The sequence below is a fragment of the Diorhabda sublineata genome, chromosome 8 (genome assembly GCF_026230105.1).
Source record: "Diorhabda sublineata isolate icDioSubl1.1 chromosome 8, icDioSubl1.1, whole genome shotgun sequence".
In the NCBI taxonomy this organism is placed as follows: domain Eukaryota; kingdom Metazoa; phylum Arthropoda; class Insecta; order Coleoptera; family Chrysomelidae; genus Diorhabda; species Diorhabda sublineata.
This window is the reverse complement of record NC_079481.1, coordinates 1552957-1577927: the sequence shown is the minus strand read 5'-3', so window position 1 is coordinate 1577927 and position 24971 is coordinate 1552957. Positions and strand designations below refer to the sequence as shown.

Sequence of the window (24971 nt, the reverse complement as noted above, 5' to 3'; positions counted from 1 at the left end):
ATTTTTGGTCGATTCATGCAATTTCTTGTCAATTTTATGCAACTGACAAACAAATGACGATATTGATATATATCGTCATGAACATTTCGTGTCAATTGACAAATTTATTTGTCAACTCGTGCGAATTTTTGTTATGTGACAATTTTATCTAACATATATCATTATCGTCATTCTTTTGTTCAATTTGTACGAAAATATTATGTCAATTTTTTTGTCAAACGCGCTTATATCTTGTCAATATTTCCATTAAAAAGGTTTTTTCATCTATCTATACAATTTCTTGTCAATTGACCGCTTTAGCCAGCAGTTTTATGTCATAATTGTTATTTTTCTGTCAATTTTGTATGGTTATATTCTATTGACAATTTTTTTAGTCACAATTACATATTTCTTGTCAATTAACCATTGACTTTATCAGTTTTTTGTCATTACCTTAATTTTTTCATTAATCTTGTATATTTATTGTCAAGAAACTTGGACATTTTTTGTCAATTTATCAATATTATGCCAACTGACAAATTTTTTGTCAATAATACGTATTTCTTGTCAATAATATCATCTAAGAGATCCTGTCGACATTTTTTGTCAATTAATACATTTATTTGTCAATCAACCATCTACTCGAGCATTGTTTTATCATTGTCAATTTTATAATTCGCTTTTTTCTTTCAATTTGTCAATTTCGCTAAAAATATGTTGTAATTGACCAATATTTGTCACACTTATTTTGGATCCCGTCGATATTTTTTGTCAATATACGCAAATTCTTGTCAATTAACCATCTGTTCCAACAGTTTTTTGTCATTCCTTTTATTTTTTGTCAATTTTGTAATTCGCTAAGAGTCGTAGTTATTTTTCTGTCAATTTTGTATTAAAATATTTTGTCGATTGACGATTTTTTTCGTCAAACCGGCGTCATTCTAGTCAATACTACAATGTGAAAGACCCTGTTGACATTTTCGGTCGATTCATGCATTTTCTTGTCAATTAACCATCTACTCCATCAGGTTTTTTGTCAATTTTGTTATTCGGGGAATGTACAGTAATAATTTATCTGTTAATTGGATAATTTATCATTGTGAAATAATGTCAATTGACCGAATTATAATTTTTTGTCAATCCTTTCCATTAATAGTACAATTTCGTGTCAATTGTTAATATTTCCTGTCGATTCTAGAAAAATTTCATATTTTTTTTGTCAATTTTTTCATTATTGACATTTCTTGTCAATTCAGACTTGTTTGCCGCGTCATATGTCTTCTATTACATAAATTTAACTCTGTCACCGCAATTTTTTGTCAATCGACTGGATCACTTGTTAATTCCGCAACAGTTTTTTTGTCAATCGTCATTGTCAATAAATTTCGATGGCTAGACGAAACAATAAAATGGTCGGAAACTAAGAAAGCTGTCAAAAATAAGCGACAAGCGGAAGCGACAACATTGTCAACGTCTAAACGCAAAACACGCAACAACGACAAATAAACAAACGACTAACGTTGTGACGCTGGGCCGTCTCGTCGAATTCAAATTCTGAGAATCCGTCGAAACGTCCGATGTTGCCGAGACGATAATAACATTGGAATTTTGATCGTCGGGACTGTTAGCCAGTGGAGTTAATTTTCCTGCCGATAAAACGCCGTCCAACAGTTTGCGATGTTGCATGCCCCTGCAAACCATACGCCAAACACCTTTGATATGTTATGTCGAAACATTTTTATTGTGTCAGTTAAACAGGAAAATAGAAAATAATGGAAATCGGTGAAAAATTCTTATATTACACGAATTACACGTTTTGACGCAATTTTTTGTCAATGGCGATGATTTTTTGTCAATACACCTTTTTTAGTGTCAATTGTCTATACATAACGCGTTTCATTGGCCATTTGTGGAGAAAACGAAGAAATTGACATTTCAGAATTACAATTTTTTGTCAAAACTTAATAATTTTTTGTCAATTCGAGCATATAATTGTCAATTGTCTACGTATAATGCATTTTATTGGCCATTTGTGAGGAAAACGAAGAAGTTGACAATCAAGAATTAATCTACTTTATATGTTGTGGTGCTTTTTTTGTCAATAATTATGAATTTATTGTCAATTAACGCATTTAATTGTCAATTGTCTACATATAATGCATTTCATTGGTCATTTGTGAGGAAAACAAAGAAATTGATAATTAAGAATTTTATATTTTTTGTCAATAATGATGATTTTTTGTCAACTCACTTTTTTATTGTCAATTTTCTATACATAATGCGAGAAATGTGAGAAAAACAAAAAAAATTGCAATTAAGAATTGCAATTTATTGTCAATCAATTGACTTTACATGTTTTGATGCAATTTTTTGTCAATCCATGGATTTTAATGTCAATATTTCATCTGTAATGTATTTATATGGCGATTTGTGAGGGAAACGAAAAAATTCACAATTGAAAATTTTGATGCTTTTGTACAAAACGTTTATATTGACAATTTAGCATAAGAATTTTTGTCAAAAAATTCAATTATTTTGTCAATTCATGGAATTTATGGGTGAATTTTATTGTCAATTGATTGAATTAACTTGTTTTGTTGCAATTTTTTTGTCAATCATGGTGAATTTTATCGTCAATTAATTGAATTAACTTGTTTTGTTGCAATTTTTTGTCAATCATGGTGAATTTTATCGTCAATTAATTAAATTAACTTGTTTTGTTGCAATTTTTTGTCAATCATGGTGAATTTTATTGTCAATTAATTGAATTAACTTGTTTTGTTGCAATTTTTTGTCAATCATGGTGAATTTTATCGTCAATTAATTGAATTAACTTGTTTTGTTGCAATTTTTTGTCAATCATGGTGAATTTTATCGTCAATTAATTAAATTAACTTGTTTTGTTGCAATTTTTTGTCAATCATGGTGAATTTTATTGTCAATTAATTGAATTAACTTGTTTTGTTGCAATTTTTTGTCAACTATGGTGAATTTTATCGTCAATTAATTGAATTAACTTGTTTTTTTTGCAATTTTTTGTCAATCATGGTGAATTTTATTGTCAATTAATTGAATTAACTTGTTTTTTTTTGCAATTTTTTGTCAATTATGGTGAATTTTATCGTCAATTAATTGAATTAACTTGTTTTTTTGCAATTTTTTGTCAATTATGGTGAATTTTATCGTCAATTAATTGAATTAACTTGTTTTGTTGCAATTTTTTGTCAATCATGGTGAATTTTATCGTCAATTAATTGAATTAACTTGTTTTGTTGCAATTTTTTGTCAATCATGGTGAATTTTATCGTCAATTAATTGAATTAACTTGTTTTGTTGCAATTTTTTGTCAATCATGGTGAATTTTATCGTCAATTAATTGAATTAACTTGTTTTGTTGCAATTTTTTGTCAATTATGGTGAATTTTATCGTCAATTAATTGAATTAACTTGTTTTGTTGCAATTTTTTGTCAATCATGGTGAATTTTATCGTCAATTAATTGAATTAACTTGTTTTGTTGCAATTTTTTGTCAATCATGGTGAATTTTATCGTCAATTAATTAAATTAACTTGTTTTGTTGCAATTTTTTGTCAATCATGGTGAATTTTATCGTCAATTAATTGAATTAACTTGTTTTGTTGCAATTTTTTGTCAATCATGGTGAATTTTATTGTCAATTAATTGAATTAACTTGTTTTGTTGCAATTTTTTGTCAATTATGGTGAATTTTATCGTCAATTAATTGAATTAACTTGTTTTTTTGCAATTTTTTGTCAATCATGGTGAATTTTATCGTCAATTAATTGAATTAACTTGTTTTGTTGCAATTTTTTGTCAATCATGGTGAATTTTATCGTCAATTAATTGAATTAACTTGTTTTGTTGCAATTTTTTGTCAATCATGGTGAATTTTATCGTCAATTAATTGAATTAACTTGTTTTGTTGCAATTTTTTGTCAATCATGGTGAATTTTATCGTCAATTAATTGAATTAACTTGTTTTGTTGCAATTTTTTGTCAATCATGGTGAATTTTATCGTCAATTAATTGAATTAACTTGTTTTGTTGCAATTTTTTGTCAATCATGGTGAATTTTATCGTCAATTAATTAAATTAACTTGTTTTGTTGCAATTTTTTGTCAATCATGGTGAATTTTATCGTCAATTAATTGAATTAACTTGTTTTGTTGCAATTTTTTGTCAATCATGGTGAATTTTATCGTCAATTAATTGAATTAACTTGTTTTGTTGCAATTTTTTGTCAATCATGGTGAATTTTATAGTCAATTAATTGAATTAACTTGTTTTGTTGCAATTTTTTGTCAATCATGGTGAATTTTATCGTCAATTAATTGAATTAACTTGTTTTGTTGCAATTTTTTGTCAATCATGGTGAATTTTATCGTCAATTAATTGAATTAACTTGTTTTGTTGCAATTTTTTGTCAATCATGGTGAATTTTATCGTCAATTAATTAAATTAACTTGTTTTGTTGCAATTTTTTGTCAATCATGGTGAATTTTATCGTCAATTAATTGAATTAACTTGTTTTGTTGCAATTTTTTGTCAATCATGGTGAATTTTATCGTCAATTAATTGAATTAACTTGTTTTGTTGCAATTTTTTGTCAATCATGGTGAATTTTATAGTCAATTAATTGAATTAACTTGTTTTGTTGCAATTTTTTGTCAATCATGGTGAATTTTATCGTCAATTAATTGAATTAACTTGTTTTGTTGCAATTTTTTGTCAATTAATTAAATTAACTTGTTTTTTTCCTATCTTAGGGAATTTTTTTGTCAATTTATATCATTTTTTGTCAATTATCGATATCGTTTTCATGAAAACCTCAATTATAAGAATTTTTCCTCGAATTTTCAAGTACATCTAATTCCCGATTCTACGCGCAAATATACAGGGAGGAGTATCTTAAATTCCTTGGTTTATCGTATTTCGTATTTTTTTTTATCCGCTCCCTGTATATTTACTACATAGTTAGTAAAAAATTAACCCTTCAACCTACAGAACAGATGATTTGTGTTCAAAATGTAATGATATTACGTACGAATTTGCGACGCCCAATGCCAGGTCTGGAAATTCTTTGGTGGGTATAGAAATTAAAAAAAGAAGAAGGAAAAAAAACACCAGAAAGAAAGGTTAAAAATTAAACGGAAAGGAAAATAAAATGGTGTCGAGTTGAACGATCTTGTTATTTTAAAATATAGACAATATTGGACAATTTTTGAACTTGGCAACATAGCATATAGTTAAAATTTTGTACATACATATATTCCAAACATTTCTCAGTTATTTTTCTGTCAATTTGACGATTTTATCATATTGTGTGTTAAATCATTTTTTTTTCTCAATTATTTTTTGTCAATTTCATATGTATTTGCAGCTTTCCTGTCAATCAGGATGACTTTGTTTGTCAATTCTACACATTTTTAACCAGTTTAATACTCGAGATGTACAGCTCAATATATTTTTTTCAATTATTATGTATTTTTTTGTCGATGTTGAAATTCGAAATATTTCCTAGATTTTTTTGTCAATTTTTCATCTGCTACTGGAATTTTTTGTCAATTTTTCATCTGCTACTGGAGTTTTTTGTCAATTTTTCATCTGCTACTGGAGTTTTTTGTCAATTTTTCATCTGCTACTGGAATTTTTTGTCAATTTTTCATCTGCTACTGGAATTTTTTGTCAATTTTTCATCTGCTACTGGAATTTTTTGTCAATTTTTCATCTGCTACTGGAATTTTTTGTCAATTTTTCATCTGCTACTGGAATTTTTTGTCAATTTTTCATCTGCTACTGGAATTTTTTGTCAATTTTTCATCAGTTGCTGCAGTTTTTTGTCAATTTTTCATCTGCTACTGGAATTTTTTGTCAATTTTTCATCTGCTACTGGAATTTTTTGTCAATTTTTCATCTGCTACTGGAATTTTTTGTCAATTTTTCATCTGCTACTGGAATTTTTGTCAATTTTTCATCTGCTACTGGAATTTTTTGTCAATTTTTCATCTGCTACTGGAATTTTTTGTCAATTTTTCATCTGCTACTGGAATTTTTTGTCAATTTTTCATCTGCTACTGGAATTTTTTGTCAATTTTTCATCTGCTACTGGAATTTTTTGTCAATTTTTCATCTGCTACTGGAATTTTTTGTCAATTTTTCATCTGCTACTGGAATTTTTTGTCAATTTTTCATCTGCTACTGGAATTTTTTGTCAATTTTTCATCTGCTACTGGAATTTTTTGTCAATTTTTCATCTGCTACTGGAATTTTTGTCAATTTTTCATCTGCTACTGGAATTTTTTGTCAATTTTTCATCAGTTGCTGCAGTTTTTTGTCAATTTTTCATCTGCTACTGGAATTTTTTGTCAATTTTTCATCTGCTACTGGAATTTTTTGTCAATTTTTCATCTGCTACTGGAATTTTTTGTCAATTTTTCATCTGCTACTGGAATTTTTTGTCAATTTTTCATCTGCTACTGGAATTTTTTGTCAATTTTTCATCTGCTACTGGAATTTTTTGTCAATTTTTCATCTGCTACTGGAATTTTTTGTCAATTTTTCATCTGCTACTGGAATTTTTTGTCAATTTTTCATCTGCTACTGGAATTTTTGTCAATTTTTCATCTGCTACTGGAATTTTTTGTCAATTTTTCATCTGCTACTGGAATTTTTTGTCAATTTTTCATCTGCTACTGGAATTTTTTGTCAATTTTTCATCTGCTACTGGAATTTTTTGTCAATTTTTCATCTGCTACTGGAATTTTTTGTCAATTTTTCATCTGCTACTGGAATTTTTTGTCAATTTTTCATCTGCTACTGGAATTTTTTGTCAATTTTTCATCTGCTACTGGAATTTTTTGTCAATTTTTCATCTGCTACTGGAATTTTTTGCCAATTTTTCATCTGCTACTGCAGTTTTTTGTCAATTCTTGCAGATTTTGTCAATTTTTCATCTACTACCGCAATTTTTTTGTCATTATCGTCAATTATCCATCTGCTATTCCAATTTTTTTGTAATTTTCTGTCTTTTTGAACAATTTTCGCAATTTTTTATCTGTTACTACAATTTTTGCAAATTTTGTTAATTTTTCATCTGCTTCTGAAATTTTTTCTGTCATTACCATCAATTATCCATCTGTTATTGAAATTTTTTGTCACTTTCGTGTCATTTTGGTCAATTTTTCATTTGCTACTGCAATTTTTTGTCAATTTTTGCAAATTTTTATTAATTACCTTTCTGCTATTGCAATTTTTTGTCATTATTGTCAATTATCCGTCTGTTTTTGCAATTTTTTGTCATTTTCGTATGCTAATAAAGTTTTTTCGTCAATATATCAATTATTTGTCAATTATCCGTCTGCTATTACGATGTTTTGTCAACTTTTGAAAATTTCTGTCAATTATCCTCCTGTCATTACAATAATGTTTTGTCATTATCGTCAACTATTCATCAGCTACCAAAATTTTTTTTCATTTTCGTGTTTCTTTTGTCAATTTTTGAAATTTTTTGTCATATTTGTACCTTTTTGCAATTCTCTTGTCAATTATTCAACTTCTAATGCATTTTTTGTCAATTTTTCAAATTTTTACCAATATAGTGTGTCCTTTTCGTGAATTCTCGCAATTTTCGACAATTATTCTTCTCCTAATTGAATTTTTTTGTCAAATTATCCAATTTTTTGTCAATTAACCTTATGCTAATGCAATTTTTTAACAATATCGTGTTGTTTTTGACATGTTATGCCGGTTTTTTTCATTTTGTTTGTTTTTCTGTTATTTATTGTCAATTAACGCTATTTTCTGTCAATTATTTATCGATTACTGCACGATTTCTGTCAATTTGTGGTATAAATCAGCCCCCAATCCACAAAACAGTTCAACTATCGACGTTATTAGTAAAAGTAAACACAAAAAAAAGCAAAAAAAAAAAATGGAGAAACGAAACCAGAATAAAAAATGAAAAAAAAAAAATAAAATATGTTCATACCTTTCAACGTTTCGTACGCAAAGGCGTTCGTCGTTGTTCGAATTACCAGACCGAAGCGAACCCATCGAAGTGGTACTACGTACTTCCGGTAAATATTTAACGACCGGTACTTTGAAAGCACCGTCGTTTTCGCAGACGCTTTTCCTTTTAGGTCGCGGCGTCAAAAACGAAAACAAACTATCCGAATTGAAAAATTTACTACTGAAATTCTTTTCCGGCAACCTGACCGGCATTTTCGGTATTTCGAAATCGCTTTTCGAACGCAGGTTCGCACCGGTTCGATCGTTACGCCGCCTATCGGCCGTATTATCCGATTTCCTGTATTCCAATTCGTCCGAAGTCAACATTTCGTTTTTAATCCTTTCGACTACCGAAGTGGACGAAGATTTTTGCAATTCGTTGAAATTCGATGAGAAAACTTCGCTCTTATTATCGAAACTAACTTCCGGCGTTTTGTATTCGTCGTTACTGCACTGACTTTGATAGGCGGCGGGGGGGGTTCCGTATAGGGAGCTCGCGTCGCTTTCGGGTTGATTTTTGTTATTAGGGGTGGAGGTAATTAGGGGTTGCGGGCGGTTGTTTTCGTTATTTATTGATAGAATCGTATTGGGGATGTTCATTTTGCGATTCGATTTTAAATTCGTATCGGCTGAGGAGCAACGAAACGCGCGGACCGATCTGCTTTGTAGGTTCCTGGTATAAAAAGAGAAAAATTAAGAGAAAAACAAAAAAAAAACATGCGCGCGATGTTGTAGATAGAGGAAAATACGTTAATTTACGTTTTTTTACGGACGGAGTTATATACAGGACGTCTCGGGTAATCTGGGAATTAATTGATTATATTAGACGCGGTTTAATTGATACGCCACTGGTATATCGGTTGATTTATCGGAAAATTACATTTTTTCAATTGAAAAAGTTGAAAAAATATCAAAAAAAAACAAAAAAACTCTGTTAAAAAGGCGTTATTTTAAAATAAAACATTTTTTTCAAATAATTTCTACGCCACTGGTATATCGAATTATTTAACGGTTTATTAAATAAAAATTAAAATTTTCTAAATTGGACCCCTCAAAAAAATATTTCGCACGACTATGAGGTCTAGAAAAATATTTAAAAATCGGAAGATTTGGGTAAAAAATGTTTTAAATTATTTATAAAAAATAAATAAAATTGGAAAAATTGAATTTTCCTAGAAAAAACCCTTTAAAAATAATTTCTACTGGAAAATTTTTCAAAAAAAACTCGAAAATGGCTGAAAAAATAAATATTTCCGAAAAACCCTTTGAAAATAATTCCTACGCCACTGGTATATCCACTTACCAATTCGGTTTATTAAATAAAAAATAAAATTTTCTAAATTGGACCCCACAAAAAAATATTTCGCACGACTATGAGGTCTAGAAAAATATTTAAAAATCGGAAGATTTGGGTAAAAAATGTTTTAAATTATTTATAAAAAATAAATAAAATTGGAAAAATTGAATTTTCCTAGAAAAAACCCTTTAAAAATAAATTCTACTGGAAAATTTTTCAAAAAAAAACTCGAAAATGGCTGAAAAAATAAATATTTCCGAAAAACCCTTTGAAAATAATTCCTACGCCACTGGTATATCCACTTACCAATTCGGTTTATTAAATAAAAAATAAAATTTTCTAAATTGGACCCCTCAAAAAAATATTTCGCACGACTATGAGGTCTAGAAAAATATTTAAAAATCGGAAGATTTGGGTAAAAAATGTTTTAAATTATTTATAAAAAATAAATAAAATTGGAAAAATTGAATTTTCCTAGAAGAAACCCTTTAAAAATAATTTCTACTGGAAAATTTTTCAAAAAAAAACTCGAAAATGGCTGAAAAAATAAATATTTCCGAAAAACCCTTTGAAAATAATTCCTACGCCACTGGTATATCCACTTACCAATTCGGTTTATTAAATAAAAAATAAAATTTTCTAAATTGGACCCCACAAAAAAATATTTCGCACGACTATGAGGTCTAGAAAAATATTTAAAAATCGGAAGATTTGGGTAAAAAATGTTTTAAATTATTTATAAAAAATAAATAAAATTGGAAAAATTGAATTTTCCTAGAAAAAACCCTTTAAAATAATTTCTACTGGAAAATTTTTCAAAAAAAAACTCGAAAATGGCTGAAAAAATAAATATTTCCGAAAAACCCTTTGAAAATAATTCCTACGCCACTGGTATATCCACTTACCAATTCGGTTTATTAAATAAAAAATAAAATTTTCTAAATTGGACCCCTCAAAAAAATATTTCGCACGACTATGAGGTCTAGAAAAATATTTAAAAATCGGAAGATTTGGGTCAAAAATGTTTTAAATTATTTATAAAAAATAAATAAAATTGGAAAAATTGAATTTTCATAGAAAAAACCCTTTAAAAATAATTTCTACTGGAAAATTTTTCAAAAAAAAAACTCGAAAATGGTTAAAAAAATAAATATTTCCGAAAAACCCTTTGAAATAATTCCTACGCCACTGGTATATCCACTTACCAATTCGGTTTATTAAATAAAAAATAAAATTTTCTAAATTGGACCCCTCAAAAAAATATTTCGCACGACTATGAGGTCTAGAAAAATATTTAAAAATCGGAAGATTTGGGTCAAAAATGTTTTAAATTATTTATAAAAAATAAATAAAATTGGAAAAATTGAATTTTCATAGAAAAAACCCTTTAAAAATAATTTCTACTGGAAAATTTTTCAAAAAAAAACTCGAAAATGGCTGAAAAAATAAATATTTCCGAAAAACCCTTTGAAAATAATTCCTACGCCACTGGTATATCCACTTACCAATTCGGTTTATTAAATAAAAAATAAAATTTTCTAAATTGGATCTCTCAAAAAAATGTTTCGCACGACTATGGGGAGTCTAGAAAAATCCATAAAATACGAATATATTGGACGAAAATATTTTTAAAACCCGAAAAATAAAACTTGAATAATTAAAATTATAAAAAATGTCCCCCCATCAATTTTTACGACAAAATGTTCGAAATTGCACCTTTGAAAAAAATATTCCGCACGACTATGAAACGCAGAAAAATCATAAAAACGTGAAATTGTGGGTGAAAAATATTTTTTCTTTAAAAAAAATTAGAAATTTTCAAAAACAACTCCCATAAAAATAATTAGTACGCCACTGATATATTAATTAATAAATCATTAAATCATAAATTCAAAAATACATTTTAAAAATTGAACCTTTTTAAAAAAAATTGGGACGACTATGGAGTTCGGAAAAATCTACAAAATTAAAAAAAAATAAAAATTAAAAAAATATTTATGTAAAAAATTCGAAAAGTAAATATTTACTTTTCGTAACACCCTCGTATTTTCCACCAAAATTTCTTACCCGAAACGCCTTCTATAAATAAAAAAATTAATTTTTCCCATGCATTTTAATTTAAAAAATATCTTTACGTCAAACGTCAATTAATTTTTATTTTGCGTTACCTGATATGCCCCGAATCCCCGCTACTGCTTTGCCTACTATGCGAATGTGACTGAATACTGCTATAACCGGAGGCCTTCGATAGTTGACTAGTGTTAGAAGAATTCCGAGAGTGGCCGTGTTCGCACAAGGCCGCCGTTTCTTGGGGTTCTTGATCAGAATGCGAAAGAATCGATGAGATCGGATGATTATCGTTCACGTGATCCGTAGATACAGATACGGGGGCATTGTTTTCAGTCAAAGTTTGACCTATCACTAATTCTGAAATGTAAAAATAATTTTCGACGATTTAGGACCCCCTCGAACAAATAATTCGCACCACACTATTTTTAAAGGTAACGCAAATTACGATACTAATTAAGGGTAGCGCAAACTTCCATAATTTTATGAATATAAAAGAGTAACGCTAATTTCATTGAATTAACTATTATGTAACTGAGGGTAACGCGATTTCGTGTAACATAAACACGAGGGAAACGGGAAAATTTTCTCGATTTAAAACTAAACGATTCACCTACCTGAAGATAAAAGTGCGGGTCTTTTTTTTGGTAGACTACCAAAACCCGAGCTACCGCTGGCTATAGAGCCGGCTAAAGAGCCGCTGGAAAATTCGTCAGGCCTTTGTTCCGCATTAGTTTCTTCAACATTCACTTGTTTATGTTTTAAAGATGGCGAAGGTCTAGAAATACGACACTTATCTATATCCGCTGTGTATATATTTTTATAACAAACATAACGTAATTTTTCGGTTAAGTAGAATGTATATTTAAGGGTAACGGAATTTTAAAAAATTAAATTATACAAATCAAAACTTCAAGTGTGAGAAACATCGATATAAAAAGGTACCGCAAAAAATATGATTCAAAGCAATCTGAATGTTGTTGAATATATTAATAAATTTAGAGGTAACGCAAATCTTGGGTCTGAATCTAAAGGTAACGTTAAATTTGACAAAAATCAAATATCCACGTAAAAGTAACTCGGTTTTCTATAAATATTTAAGGGTAACGCAATTTTCTATGGATAACGCAAATCTGAATGAACCTATCATTCTAAAGGTATGGACCTAAAAGTTATGTTCAAATCGACGACAATCTAATAATGTACGTAGAGGTTATTTAATTTTCTTTAAATATTTAAGGGTAACGCATTTTTTTTATAAATAATATTGGCAGGTAACGCAACTTCCTATAAATTGTGCTGAAGGGTAACGCAAATTTTAATGAATATATCAATCTAAAGGTAACACAACAAAATAACGCAATTTCCTAAAAATTGTGTATGAATTATGTACGAAATTAAAGGTAACGCCGTTTTTGGTATCTTTATTCTAAAAATAAAAAAATTAGTGTCTACTCACGCTTTGAACAGTATATCACCCGAAATCATGTTCAATTCGATCTTGAACTTCAGCATGCTATTGTCCTGCCTGTGCCTGGCGTCGTAGCCTTCCAACAAAGCTTTCTTGTGGATAAGACCGGCACCAGCGTATTCCGCGAGGTTCAAGTCGACGAAACCGAGTTTTGTGAAAGATCTGCCTCCTTTGTATTCCTTACGAATAGATATTCTAAGGATGCAACGCTCCATTATACCCGTCGAAGCGTTCGCCATCATTTTACACGGAAAGGTAAAGTTAGCGCCCCAATGAACTTTGTGATCTTGTACTTCTTGTCTAGAAAAGTGAAAACACCGCGGCTATCAAGTTTGGAATTGGAAACGAAAATTTTATCACATTATTCACCCAAGGGTAACGCAGTTTACGGAAAATTTATTAATTAGCTGATCTACTTAGCAAAAAGGTAACGTGAATCTTAGTAAGTTTATAGATTATTGAACAAAAGGTAACGCAAATACGAGTTTTTGATTTTTAATCAAAAATAACTATAAAGGTAACGTGAATCTTAGTAAGTTTATAGATTATTGAAAAAAAGGTAACGCAAATGCGAGTTCTTGATTTTTAATATGTTACCAAAAAGGTAACGTGGTTCTTAATAAGTATATAGATTATTGAACAAAAGGTAACGCAAATGCGAGTTTTTGATTTTTAATCAAAAATAACTATAAAGGTAACGTAAATCTTAGTAAGTTTATAGATTATTGAAAAAAAGGTAACGTAAATGCGAGTCCTTGATTTTTAATAAAAAAATAACTAAAAAGCTAACGTGAATCTTAGTAAGTTTACAGATTATTGAAAAAAAGGTAACGCAAATGCGAGTTCTTGATTTTTAATCAAATGTAACCAAAAAGGTAACGTGGTTCTTAATAAGTATATAGATTATTGAACAAAAGGTAACGCAAATACGAGTTTTTGATTTTTAATCAAAAATAACTATAAAGGTAACGTGAATCTTAGTAAGTTTATAGATTATTGAAAAAAAGGTAACGCAAATGCGAGTTCTTGATTTTTAATCAAATGTAACCAAAAAGGTAACGTGGGTCTTAATAAGTATATAGATTATTGAACAAAAGGTAACGCAAATACGAGTTTTTGATTTTTAATAAAAAATAACTAAAAAGGTAACGTGAATCTTAGTAAGTTTATAGATTATTGAAAAAAAGGTAACGCAAATACGAGTTTTGGATTTTTAATCAAATATAACTAAAAAGCTAACGTGAATCTTAGTAAGTTTACAGATTATTGAAAAAAAGGTAACGCAAATGCGAGTTCTTGATTTTTAATCAAATGTAACCAAAAAGGTAACGTGGTTCTTAATAAGTATATAGATTATTGAACAAAAGGTAACGCAAATACGAGTTTTTGATTTTTAATCAAAAATAACTATAAAGGTAACGTGAATCTTAGTAAGTTTATAGATTATTGAAAAAAAGGTAACGCAAATGCGAGTTCTTGATTTTTAATCAAATGTAACCAAAAAGGTAACGTGGGTCTTAATAAGTATATAGATTATTGAACAAAAGGTAACGCAAATACGAGTTTTTGATTTTTAATAAAAAATAACTAAAAAGGTAACGTGAATCTTAGTAAGTTTATAGATTATTGAAAAAAAGGTAACGCAAATATGAGTTTTGGATTTTTAATCAAATATAACTAAAAAGGTAACGTGGTTCTAAATAAGTTTATAGATTATTAAACAAAAGGTAACGCAAATGCGAGTCCTTGATTTTTAATAAAAAATAACTAAAAAGGTAACGTGAATCTTAGTAAGTTTACAGATTATTGAAAAAAAGGTAACGTAAATGCGAGTTCTTGATTTTTAATCAAATGTAACCAAAAAGGTAACGTGGTTCTTAATAAGTATATAGATTATTGAACAAAAGGTAACGCAAATGCGAGTCCTTGATTTTTAATAAAAAATAACTAAAAAGGTAACGTGAATCTTAGTAAGTTTATAGATTATTGAAAAAAAGGTAACGCAAATGCGAGTTCTTGATTTTTAATCAAATGTAACCAAAAAGGTAACGTGGGTCTTAATAAGTATATAGATTATTGAACAAAAGGTAACGCAAATGCGAGTTTTTGATTTTTAATCAAAAATAATTATAAAGGTAACGTAAATCTTAGTAAGTTTATAGATTATTGAAAAAAAGGTAACGTAAATGCGAGTCCTTGATTTTTAATAAAAAATAACTAAAAAGCTAACGTGAATCTTAGTAAGTTTACAGATTATTGAAAAAAAGGTAACGCAAATGCGAGTTCTTGATTTTTAATCAAATGTAACCAAAAAGGTAACGTGGTTATTAATAAGTATATAGATTATTGAACAAAAGGTAACGCAAATACGAGTTTTTGATTTTTAATCAAAAATAACTATAAAGGTAACGTGAATCTTAGTAAGTTTATAGATTATTGAAAAAAAGGTAACGCAAATGCGAGTTCTTGATTTTTAATCAAAAATAACTATAAAGGTAACGTGAATCTTAGTAACTTTATAGATTGTGGAACAAAAGGTGAAGGAAAATAGATTGAGAAATTTTTGTGTTGAATCAAAGAAACTATCGTCCGAAAAAAATCCAAAGGGTAGCGCGAATTGGATTGAAGTATTAAATGAACTTAAATACAAAAAGGTAACGCTAATTTGGAACAAATGGAAGTTCAAAAGGTTGCGTGAAAATCGGTAGATTTTACTAATTTTTTCTAGCAGAAAAATAAACAATGAAAAATGTCGTTTATGAACATAAAGGTAACGCAAATGTTTTTAAACGAGTAAGTTAGCTACAAAAAGGTAAATCCGGATATCCATATATTATTGAACAAAAGGTATACGAAATAATTTTATGGATTTACCAAAAGGTAGAGGTAAATTAGATTTAATTTTTGAGTTTTCAATGGAATAATGATTTAGGATCATAATGACACAAATACAAGTTAAAAAAGTAGTTTATCAACCTAAAGGTAACGCAAATATTCGTGTTGTATCAAGGAAATTATTTGAAAGGTAACGTGAATTAAAAGGGTAACGCGAAATAGACTGAAGTGTTGAATGTTAAAAAACTGGTTTTTCTTAAAATTAAGTAAACGTTTTCCTCTAAATATTTTAAATATTAAATTTTTTGATAAACAAAAGAAAATATTTATGAGAAAGAAGGTCAAATAGGTTGATTTGAAAACAAACGTTTTGTTCTAAATCTACAAATCAAATTAATTACAATTTAATGATGAAATAATACAAAACAATCAAAATATAAAGGAAAAGATTCACTAAAACTAAAAACAAAACAAAATTATCATGTTCACGTAAAATAAACACGCCCCTGTACAAGTAAACAATGAATGATTATATAAAAGAAAGGAAACGTCAATTTCGGTGATTAAATTCATATATAGCGATTTGCGTTACCTTTATATATAAATTTAAAAAAAAAGGTAACGCTAATTTAAAAAAATAACAATGTATCGGTACTATGAATACATATATACCAAAAAGTTCAAAACTATCGATAACCGTATCAAGCAGATATAGATTATTTGAAAAGGTAACGCATTTTAACTAATTTTGTGTACATAGTCTGTAAAGGTAACGCACTATCAGTTATTAAAAAACCCAACGTGGCATTAGTAAACAACTAAATAAAGGTAACGCGACATATTTATCGAATCTAATAAAGGTAACGCAAATTAAGACCTCGTAAATTTCGTCGAATCGAATACAATTAACGTATATAGAATAGAATGTTTAAATAAACGGTTTCTATAAATAATAAGGTGAATTTGGAACGTTCTTCACTAAAATTTCGATTCTATTGAACCAATTAACTAAATTTAACAATAACACGAAGACTTATAATATCAACAATGGATTCTGAGAAAAGTTCGAACGATAAACAGATAGCAAATTTATGTGTTTTAAAAATAGAATTTAGGTTATAATACGAGTTGTAAATTTAAAGGTAACGCAAATACATCGGAATATGCATATAAGGGTAACGCAAATACATCGGAATATGTATATAAGGGTAACGCAAATTAGCGAAGGTAGCGCGTTCAAGTACACCAATTATTTAAAAGAGAATAGGTCAAATGTTAATTAATATTAATAAACTGTAGTCGTTAAATTTCGATCTGATTGACGTATATTTTTTTACATTGTTATTGAATCAGGTTTTATTATTTTATTATTAATGTATACGAGGGTTGATGATTACGTCGAAGGACGAACTGAATTTGCACTTTTTGATTTATTACATAAAATTAATGACGGTAATTTGGACTTGGTTCATCATTCCAAGGTAACAGAATTAATCGTAGTGAATTTATTCCTTGAGAGTCCGAAGTTTTAATTTTTATATAAAAAAAAAAAAACAAAACAGGAAGTTTATTTTCGATTATATTTTTGTCGGCCAGTATATATATATGGATAAAATTCCTGAAATTATGACGTAATTATTGGGGCCAGGAAACTTTTTCAACTATACATGAAATGAAGTATTGAATTGGTTAATTATTTGGACGATACCCAAGTTTTCAAAAACATTAATGAACAATCGATAACAGACGACGTAAACTGGCGGTAATACATATCAAATGTACACTAGGAAAACGATAAAAATTTTGAAACGACGTATAAATAATATATTCGGAAAAAAGTGGATCGAAAAATTGAAATAAAAAAGTTAAAAGTGCTAATAAATTGTTATTAATAATAAAATAATGTTTCGCAACCCCCTTTACTTTTTAAAAAAATTTTTTTTTCAGTTAAATGTCAGTATTTTTTCAGTTAATTAATTAGTTACGTCATTTTTTAGTCAAATATACTTTATCACTAAGATTATTCTAGGTTATGTCAGCATTTAGTTAGTTTTAGTTGATTCCATTCTTTTTTTTAGTACGTTTTGATTAATTTCACTCTAATTTAATGTGAATTCGGTTATTTTCAGTTGATTTCATTTTATTTTGAAGCGTTTTAGGAGATTTTCAATTAATTTCACTTAATTTTAGTGTACTTAATATTATTATACGTAAGTTTTAGTTAATCCTCCTTTAATTTAGTGCATTTCATAATTTTTCAGTTAATTATAGTTAATATCATTTTATTTCAATACAGATTTAGTTAATTTTAGTGAGGTTCACTTCAATTTAGTGCATCCCACAATTTTTCAGTTAATTTTAGTTAATTTCAATTTAATTCAGTGCGTTTCATAATTTTTCAGTTAGTTTTACTTGATATCATTCTATTTAAATGCAAATTTTAGTGAGTTTCACTTCAATTTAGTGCATCCCACAATTTTTCAGTTAATTTTAGTTAATTTCAATTTAATTCAGTGCGTTTCATAATTTTTCAGTTAGTTTTACTTGATATCATTCTATTTAAATGCAAATTTTAGTGAGTTTCACTTTAATTTAGTGCACTATACAATTTTTCAGTTATTTTTAATTAATTTCACTTGAATCTGGTGCATTTTATCTTTTTTTCAGTTAGTTCTAGTTAATTTCAATTCAATTTAGTGCATTTCACAATTTTTCAGTTAGTTTTAGTCAATATCATTCTATTTAAATGCAAATTTTAGTGAGTTTCACTTTAATTTAGTGCACTATACAATTTTTCAGTTATTTTTAATTAATTTCACTTGAATCTGGTGCATTTTATCTTTTTTTCAGTTAGTTCTAGTTAATTTCAATTCAATTTAGTGCATTTCACAATTTTTCAGTTAGTTTTAGTCAATATCATTCTATTTAAATGCAAATTTTAGTGAGTTTCACTTTAATTTAGTGCACTATACAATTTTCCAGTTATTTTTAGTTAATTTCACTTGATTCTGGTTCGTTTTATGTTTTTTTCAATTAGTTCTAGTTAATTTCAATTCAATTTAGTGCATTTCACAATTTTTCAGTTAGTTTTAGTCAATATCATTCTATTTAAATGCAAATTTTAGTGAGTTTCACTTTAATTTAGTGCACTATACAATTTTCCAGTTATTTTTAGTTAATTTCACTTGATTCTGGTTCGTTTTATGTTTTTTTCAATTAGTTCTAGTTAATTTCAATTCAATTTAGTGCATTTCACAATTTTTCAGTTAGTTTTAGTCAATATCATTCTATTTAAATGCAAATTTTAGTGAGTTTCACTTTAATTTAGTGCACTATACAATTTTTCAGTTATTTTTAATTAATTTCACTTGAATCTGGTGCATTTTATCTTTTTTTCAGTTAGTTCTAGTTAATTTCAATTCAATTTAGTGCATTTCACAATTTTTCAGTTAGTTTTAGTTAATATCATTCTATTTAAATGCAAAGTTTAGTGAGTTTCACTTTAACTTAGTGCACTATACAATTTTTCAGTTATTTTTAATTAATTTCACTTGATTCTGGTGCATTTTATCTTTTTTTCAGTTAGTTCTAGTTAATTTCAATTCAATTTAGTGCATTTCACAATTTTTCAGTTAGTTTTAGTCAATGTCATTCTATTTAAATGCAAATTTTAGTCAGTTTCACTTTAATTTAGTGCACTATACAATTTTTCAATTATTTTTAATTAATTTCACTTGAATCTGGTGCATTTTATCTTTTTTTCAGATAGTTCTAGTTAATTTCAATTCAATTTAGTGCATTCCACAATTTTTCAGTTAGTTTTAGTCAATATCATTCTATTTAAATGCAAATTTTAGTGAGTTTCACTTTAATTTAGTGCACTATACAATTTTTCAGTTATTTTTAATTAATTTCACTTGAATCTGGTGCATTTTATCTTTTTTTCAGTTAGTTCTAGTTAATTTCAATTCAATTTAGTGCATTTCACAATTTTTCAATTAGTTTTAGTCAATATCATTCTATTTAAATGCAAATTTTAGTGAGTTTCACTTTAATTTAGTGCACTATACAATTTTCCAGTTATTTTTAGTTAATTTCACTTGATTCTGGTTCGTTTTATGTTTTTTTCAATTAGTTCTAGTTAATTTCAATTCAATTTAGTGCATTTCACAATTTTTCAGTTAGTTTTAGTCAATATCATTCTATTTAAATGCAAATTTTAGTGAGTTTCACTTTAATTTAGTGCACTATACAATTTTCCAGTTATTTTTAGTTAATTTCACTTGATTCTGGTTCGTTTTATGTTTTTTTCAATTAGTTCTAGTTAATTTCAATTCAATTTAGTGCATTCCACAATTTTTCAGTTAGTTTTAGTCAATATCATTCTATTTAAATGCAAATTTTAGTCAGTTTCACTTTAATTTAGTGCACTATACAATTTTTCAATTATTTTTAATTAATTTCACTTGAATCTGGTGCATTTTATCTTTTTTTCAGATAGTTCTAGTTAATTTCAATTCAATTTAGTGCATTCCACAATTTTTCAGTTAGTTTTAGTCAATATCATTCTATTTAAATGCAAATTTTAGTGAGTTTCACTTTAATTTAGTGCACTATACAATTTTTCAGTTATTTTTAATTAATTTCACTTGAATCTGGTGCATTTTATCTTTTTTTCAGTTAGTTCTAGTTAATTTCAATTCAATTTAGTGCATTCCACAATTTTTCAGTTAGTTTTAGTCAATATCATTCTATTTAAATGCAAATTTTAGTCAGTTTCACTTTAATTTAGTGCACTATACAATTTTTCAATTATTTTTAATTAATTTCACTTGAATCTGGTGCATTTTATCTTTTTTTCAGTTAGTTCTAGTTAATTTCAATTCAATTTAGTGCATTCCACAATTTTTCAGTTAGTTTTAGTCAATATCATTCTATTTAAATGCAAATTTTAGTCAGTTTCACTTTAATTTAGTGCACTATACAATTTTTCAATTATTTTTAATTAATTTCACTTGAATCTGGTGCATTTTATCTTTTTTTCAGATAGTTCTAGTTAATTTCAATTCAATTTAGTGCATTCCACAATTTTTCAGTTAGTTTTAGTCAATATCATTCTATTTAAATGCAAATTTTAGTGAGTTTCACTTTAATTTAGTGCACTATACAATTTTTCAGTTATTTTTAATTAATTTCACTTGAATCTGGTGCATTTTATCTTTTTTTCAGTTAGTTCTAGTTAATTTCAATTCAATTTAGTGCATTTCACAATTTTTCAATTAGTTTTAGTCAATATCATTCTATTTAAATGCAAATTTTAGTGAGTTTCACTTTAATTTAGTGCACTATACAATTTTCCAGTTATTTTTAGTTAATTTCACTTGATTCTGGTTCGTTTTATGTTTTTTTCAATTAGTTCTAGTTAATTTCAATTCAATTTAGTGCATTCCACAATTTTTCAGTTAGTTTTAGTCAATATCATTCTATTTAAATGCAAATTTTAGTGAGTTTCACTTTAATTTAGTGCACTATACAATTTTTCAGTTATTTTTAATTAATTTCACTTGATTCTGGTTCGTTTTATGTTTTTTTCAATTAGTTCTAGTTAATTTCAATTCAATTTAGTGCATTCCACAATTTTTCAGTTAGTTTTAGTCAATATCATTCTATTTAAATGCAAATTTTAGTGAGTTTCACTTTAATTTAGTGCACTATACAATTTTCCAGTTATTTTTAGTTAATTTCACTTGATTCTGGTTCGTTTTATGTTTTTTTCAATTAGTTTTAGTTAATTTCAATTTAATTTAGTGCATTTTACAAGTTTCCAGTTATTTTTAGTTAATTTCACTTGAATCTACTGCATTTTATAAAATTTTCCTTTTAATAAGGTGCTTCATAGATATCCCTCTGTGCATCCCGCAATTTTCCAGTTAATTTTAGTTAATTTCAATTGAATCTAGTGCACTGTACCACTTTTCAGTTAGTTCTAGTTAATTTCAATTTAATTTAGTGCGTTTCACAATTTTTCGGTTATTTTTAGTTAATATCATTCTATTTAAAAGCAAATTTTAGTGAGTTTAACTTTAATTTAGTGCACTTTACAATTTTTTTGTTATTTTTAATTAATTTCACTTGAATCTGGTGCATTTTACAATTTTCCAGTTATTTTTAGTTAATTTCTCTTGCACCTACTACGTTCTATAAATTTTCAGTTAGTTTTAAGTAATTTCACTTCAATTAGGTGCTTTATAGAGTTTTTCAGTTAGTTTTTTTTCTGTAAAATTCAATTTGTTTCAATGCAAATTCAGTTAGTTTCCGTTAATTTCACTCCGATCTGGTGCTTTTCACAATTTTTCACTTATTTTTAGTTCACTTCACTTAAACATTGTGCACTACACAATTTTTTAGTTAATTTCACTTAAGTCTTGCGCGCCCCATAATTTTTTAGTTATTTTTAGTTTATTTCACTTGAATCTGGGGCTCTTTAATAATTTTTCAGTCAATTTTAGTTAATTTCACTTCATTTTAATGGATTTTATAGTATTTTCAGTTAAGTTCAATTCATTTTAATGCAAATTTGGTTAGTTTTATTAAGTTTTCGGTTAATTTTAGTTAATTCCCCCTTAGTTTAGTGCATTTCACAAAATTTTCACTTTAATCTAGTGCGCTTCATAATTTTTTAGTTATTTTTAGTTAATTTCACTTGAATCTAGTGCATTTTACAAATTTTCAGTTAGTTTTAGTTAATTTCACTTCATTTTAAGTGATGTCAGATTTCTTCCACTGCATTTTAGCGAACTTAACATTTTCCTTAACCTATTTAATAGTTTTTCAGTAATTTCTGTAATTGAAACTCAATTATTTTCATTTTCTTTGATTGGTACACTTTAATCGGCTTCTTAATCATTATTATTTCATGAAAAATTTCCTTTTTACCCCTTATACACTTACCCTTAAAAAAATAATGATTAGGTTATTCAAAAATTTCGATTTCCGTTGATATTGCAATATTTCGGTCACTATGGCAACGACGCAATATACGGGGGCCGTTCTATAATTACGATTATGCACGCAGACGATAAAAAAGAAGAAAATTTTCAATAAAAAAAAAACTCACCTACTGCTGTGATCTTGGAAATTACCTCCATCTAACAAGCGCAATTTGGCAAACAGCACCGCAGATACGAACGGAACTTCCAATAACTCTTCGAGGCATATTTCGACTTGAAATTTATATTTCTTCTTTTTCGTCATAAATGACGCCATACCGGCGCCTCGGCCGTTTGTCATGCAGCCCGATCCCAGCCAAATTAGCCGCGATATTGTTTTTACGACATTTTTTTTGTTGTTAATACGTTAATTGGCAACAAAAATAATTGCGAAAAAATCCGATACATTTTCGGTTTGTAGGAACGATCTGTAACAAAAAATTTGATTAAAACATACGGAAACGTTCTGTATATTTTTATCTGTATATGCGGGAGTTGTATAAATATTGCAATCGCTTAATAGGAGTAATAAAACTCGATAATAAAAAGCAGTAATTTGTATTTAGCGATAAACATATACCCAAACAAGATAATAAATATATTATGATTCATAAATTCGAGTGAACAATTAAAAAAGTTCACTTACATCACGCGATAAGTATAATGATAATAAAATTATAAAGAAAAACACCCTGTAGTCCATTAATTTATTTTATGGATGTTGAGTTGGAGTTTGTTACAAGTTTTTGTTAAAATTTAGATGTAGTTAATAGCCTTCGATTAATTTTAGTTAAAATTAATATTATAGCGAAAAGTTTTTTTAAATGAATTTCAATAGTTTTCAATTTATTGCCGTTTTTCTTCTTTTTATACAAATTTCAATAGTTTCCTGTTAATTACAATAGTATTTTACACGTTTTTAGATAATTTTAGTTTAATATTAAATTCATTTCAAGTGGATTTACTTTATTTTGATCAGATTTATTTTATTTTAGCTAGATTTATTCCATTTTCCACAAATTTCAATAGTTTTCATATTACTCAGTACTACAATTCTCTGTCGCTCTCAAATGTTCCCATTTTCTATCAGATTTAGTTAATTTCAGAATTTCTTACAGAATTTCAAACATTCTAGTTGATTTCACTCTCATTTAGCTATGCAACAATATTCCACTTGTTTCAATGTAATTTCAAATGTTTTTGGATCTTTATAGTTAAATTAAATGTATTATAGTCAAATGTATTTCAATTTGAAATCTATGAAGAATTTTCTTATTGTTCACATCAAATAAAACAAATATTAGCTAGAATTTAGTTAAACTTTTATATATTTATCCACTGACGTGAATTAAAAGCTATTAAGTCAATATGTCTGTCTAAATTATGTAAAATCAAGATAATAGAGTTTTATTATAACCTTTCGGTAAATAAAACATAAAACTACCAAAGTGATTATGTTTTTCTATCAGTAATATGATAATACTTGGCTTATGTTAAATTTTTTTAGCATGAATGAAATTTAAAAATTTAGTTCACCAATAACACGTAATTTATAAAAAAATCATTTTTAAAAGTGATGAAAAAACTACAATTTAGCTTAATCTTATCTACCAAATAAACGGATTAATTACTTTTTGTAATTAAATGTGTTCCTGGAATATGTTTAGTACATTCAACAAAATAAAAAACAATAATTTGAAACATCTAAACAGAAATTACTATTTGTTAATTTGTAAAAATATGATAACATTCTAGAACCTCAACATACGTTTACAATTTTTTTCTCCTATCTTATAAAACGTCTAAATCCAAATTAATTATATTTCCTGTATGTAAATAATCGAGAAGTAATTATAAATTTCGATTTTAACCAAACAAATAGGAAGACGTAACGCGTAATACTTCAAATTTATCGAAGATGAAAATAATTTACATACCTTTAATAAAATTAAATTTACACAAATAGATATCAACAAACTATTAGTCGAAACTCTAAAAGCACAAATTTTGACACTTCGCTAATACATAGTACACGCCATTGTTAACATAACTGACAATCACTGTCACTATTGACTATTTACAGGAATAAATTCCACCAGTTTAACCAACTAATTAAAATTTATTATCGACTACTGGTGCATTCCAAGGGGCCTGAAATATTTTTTTTTGGGCGTTCCACTGCGAGCGTTTGATCGTGAACATGATTGTCGTGAGTGCTTAATGGAATGCACCTTACTTTGCTCGCGGGTACGATTCCGAATCAGTTTAGGGTCCAATCGCAAGTGTACTATCAAAATTGTTGTTC

At 27.4% G+C, this 24971-nt stretch overlaps 1 protein-coding gene across 3 annotated transcripts in view; it reads right to left on the bottom strand.

The window, feature by feature from the left end:
• LOC130447845 (early estrogen-induced gene 1 protein) overlaps positions 1-24725 on the bottom strand; it is a 30165-nt gene extending 5440 nt beyond the window's left edge. The window contains exons 1-6 of one of the 3 annotated variants that reach the window (XR_008910282.1): positions 24604-24712; positions 22795-23094; positions 12831-13142; positions 11989-12149; positions 11473-11731; positions 7988-8680 (exon numbers count right to left, since the gene is read on the bottom strand). Coding sequence is in view for 2 of the 3 variants with exons in the window: in XM_056784881.1 (XP_056640859.1) it covers positions 7988-8680; positions 11473-11731; positions 11989-12149; positions 12831-13142; positions 22795-22967 (1598 nt within the window). In the remaining variant the exon portion in view is untranslated. Of the gene's footprint in view, positions 1-1498; positions 1670-7987; positions 8681-11472; positions 11732-11988; positions 12150-12830; positions 13143-22794; positions 23095-24603 lie in introns of all 3 variants that reach the window. The other 2 variants (XM_056784882.1, XM_056784881.1) reach the window with 2 other exon arrangements.
• Between the last annotated feature and the right edge of the window lie 246 nt (positions 24726-24971).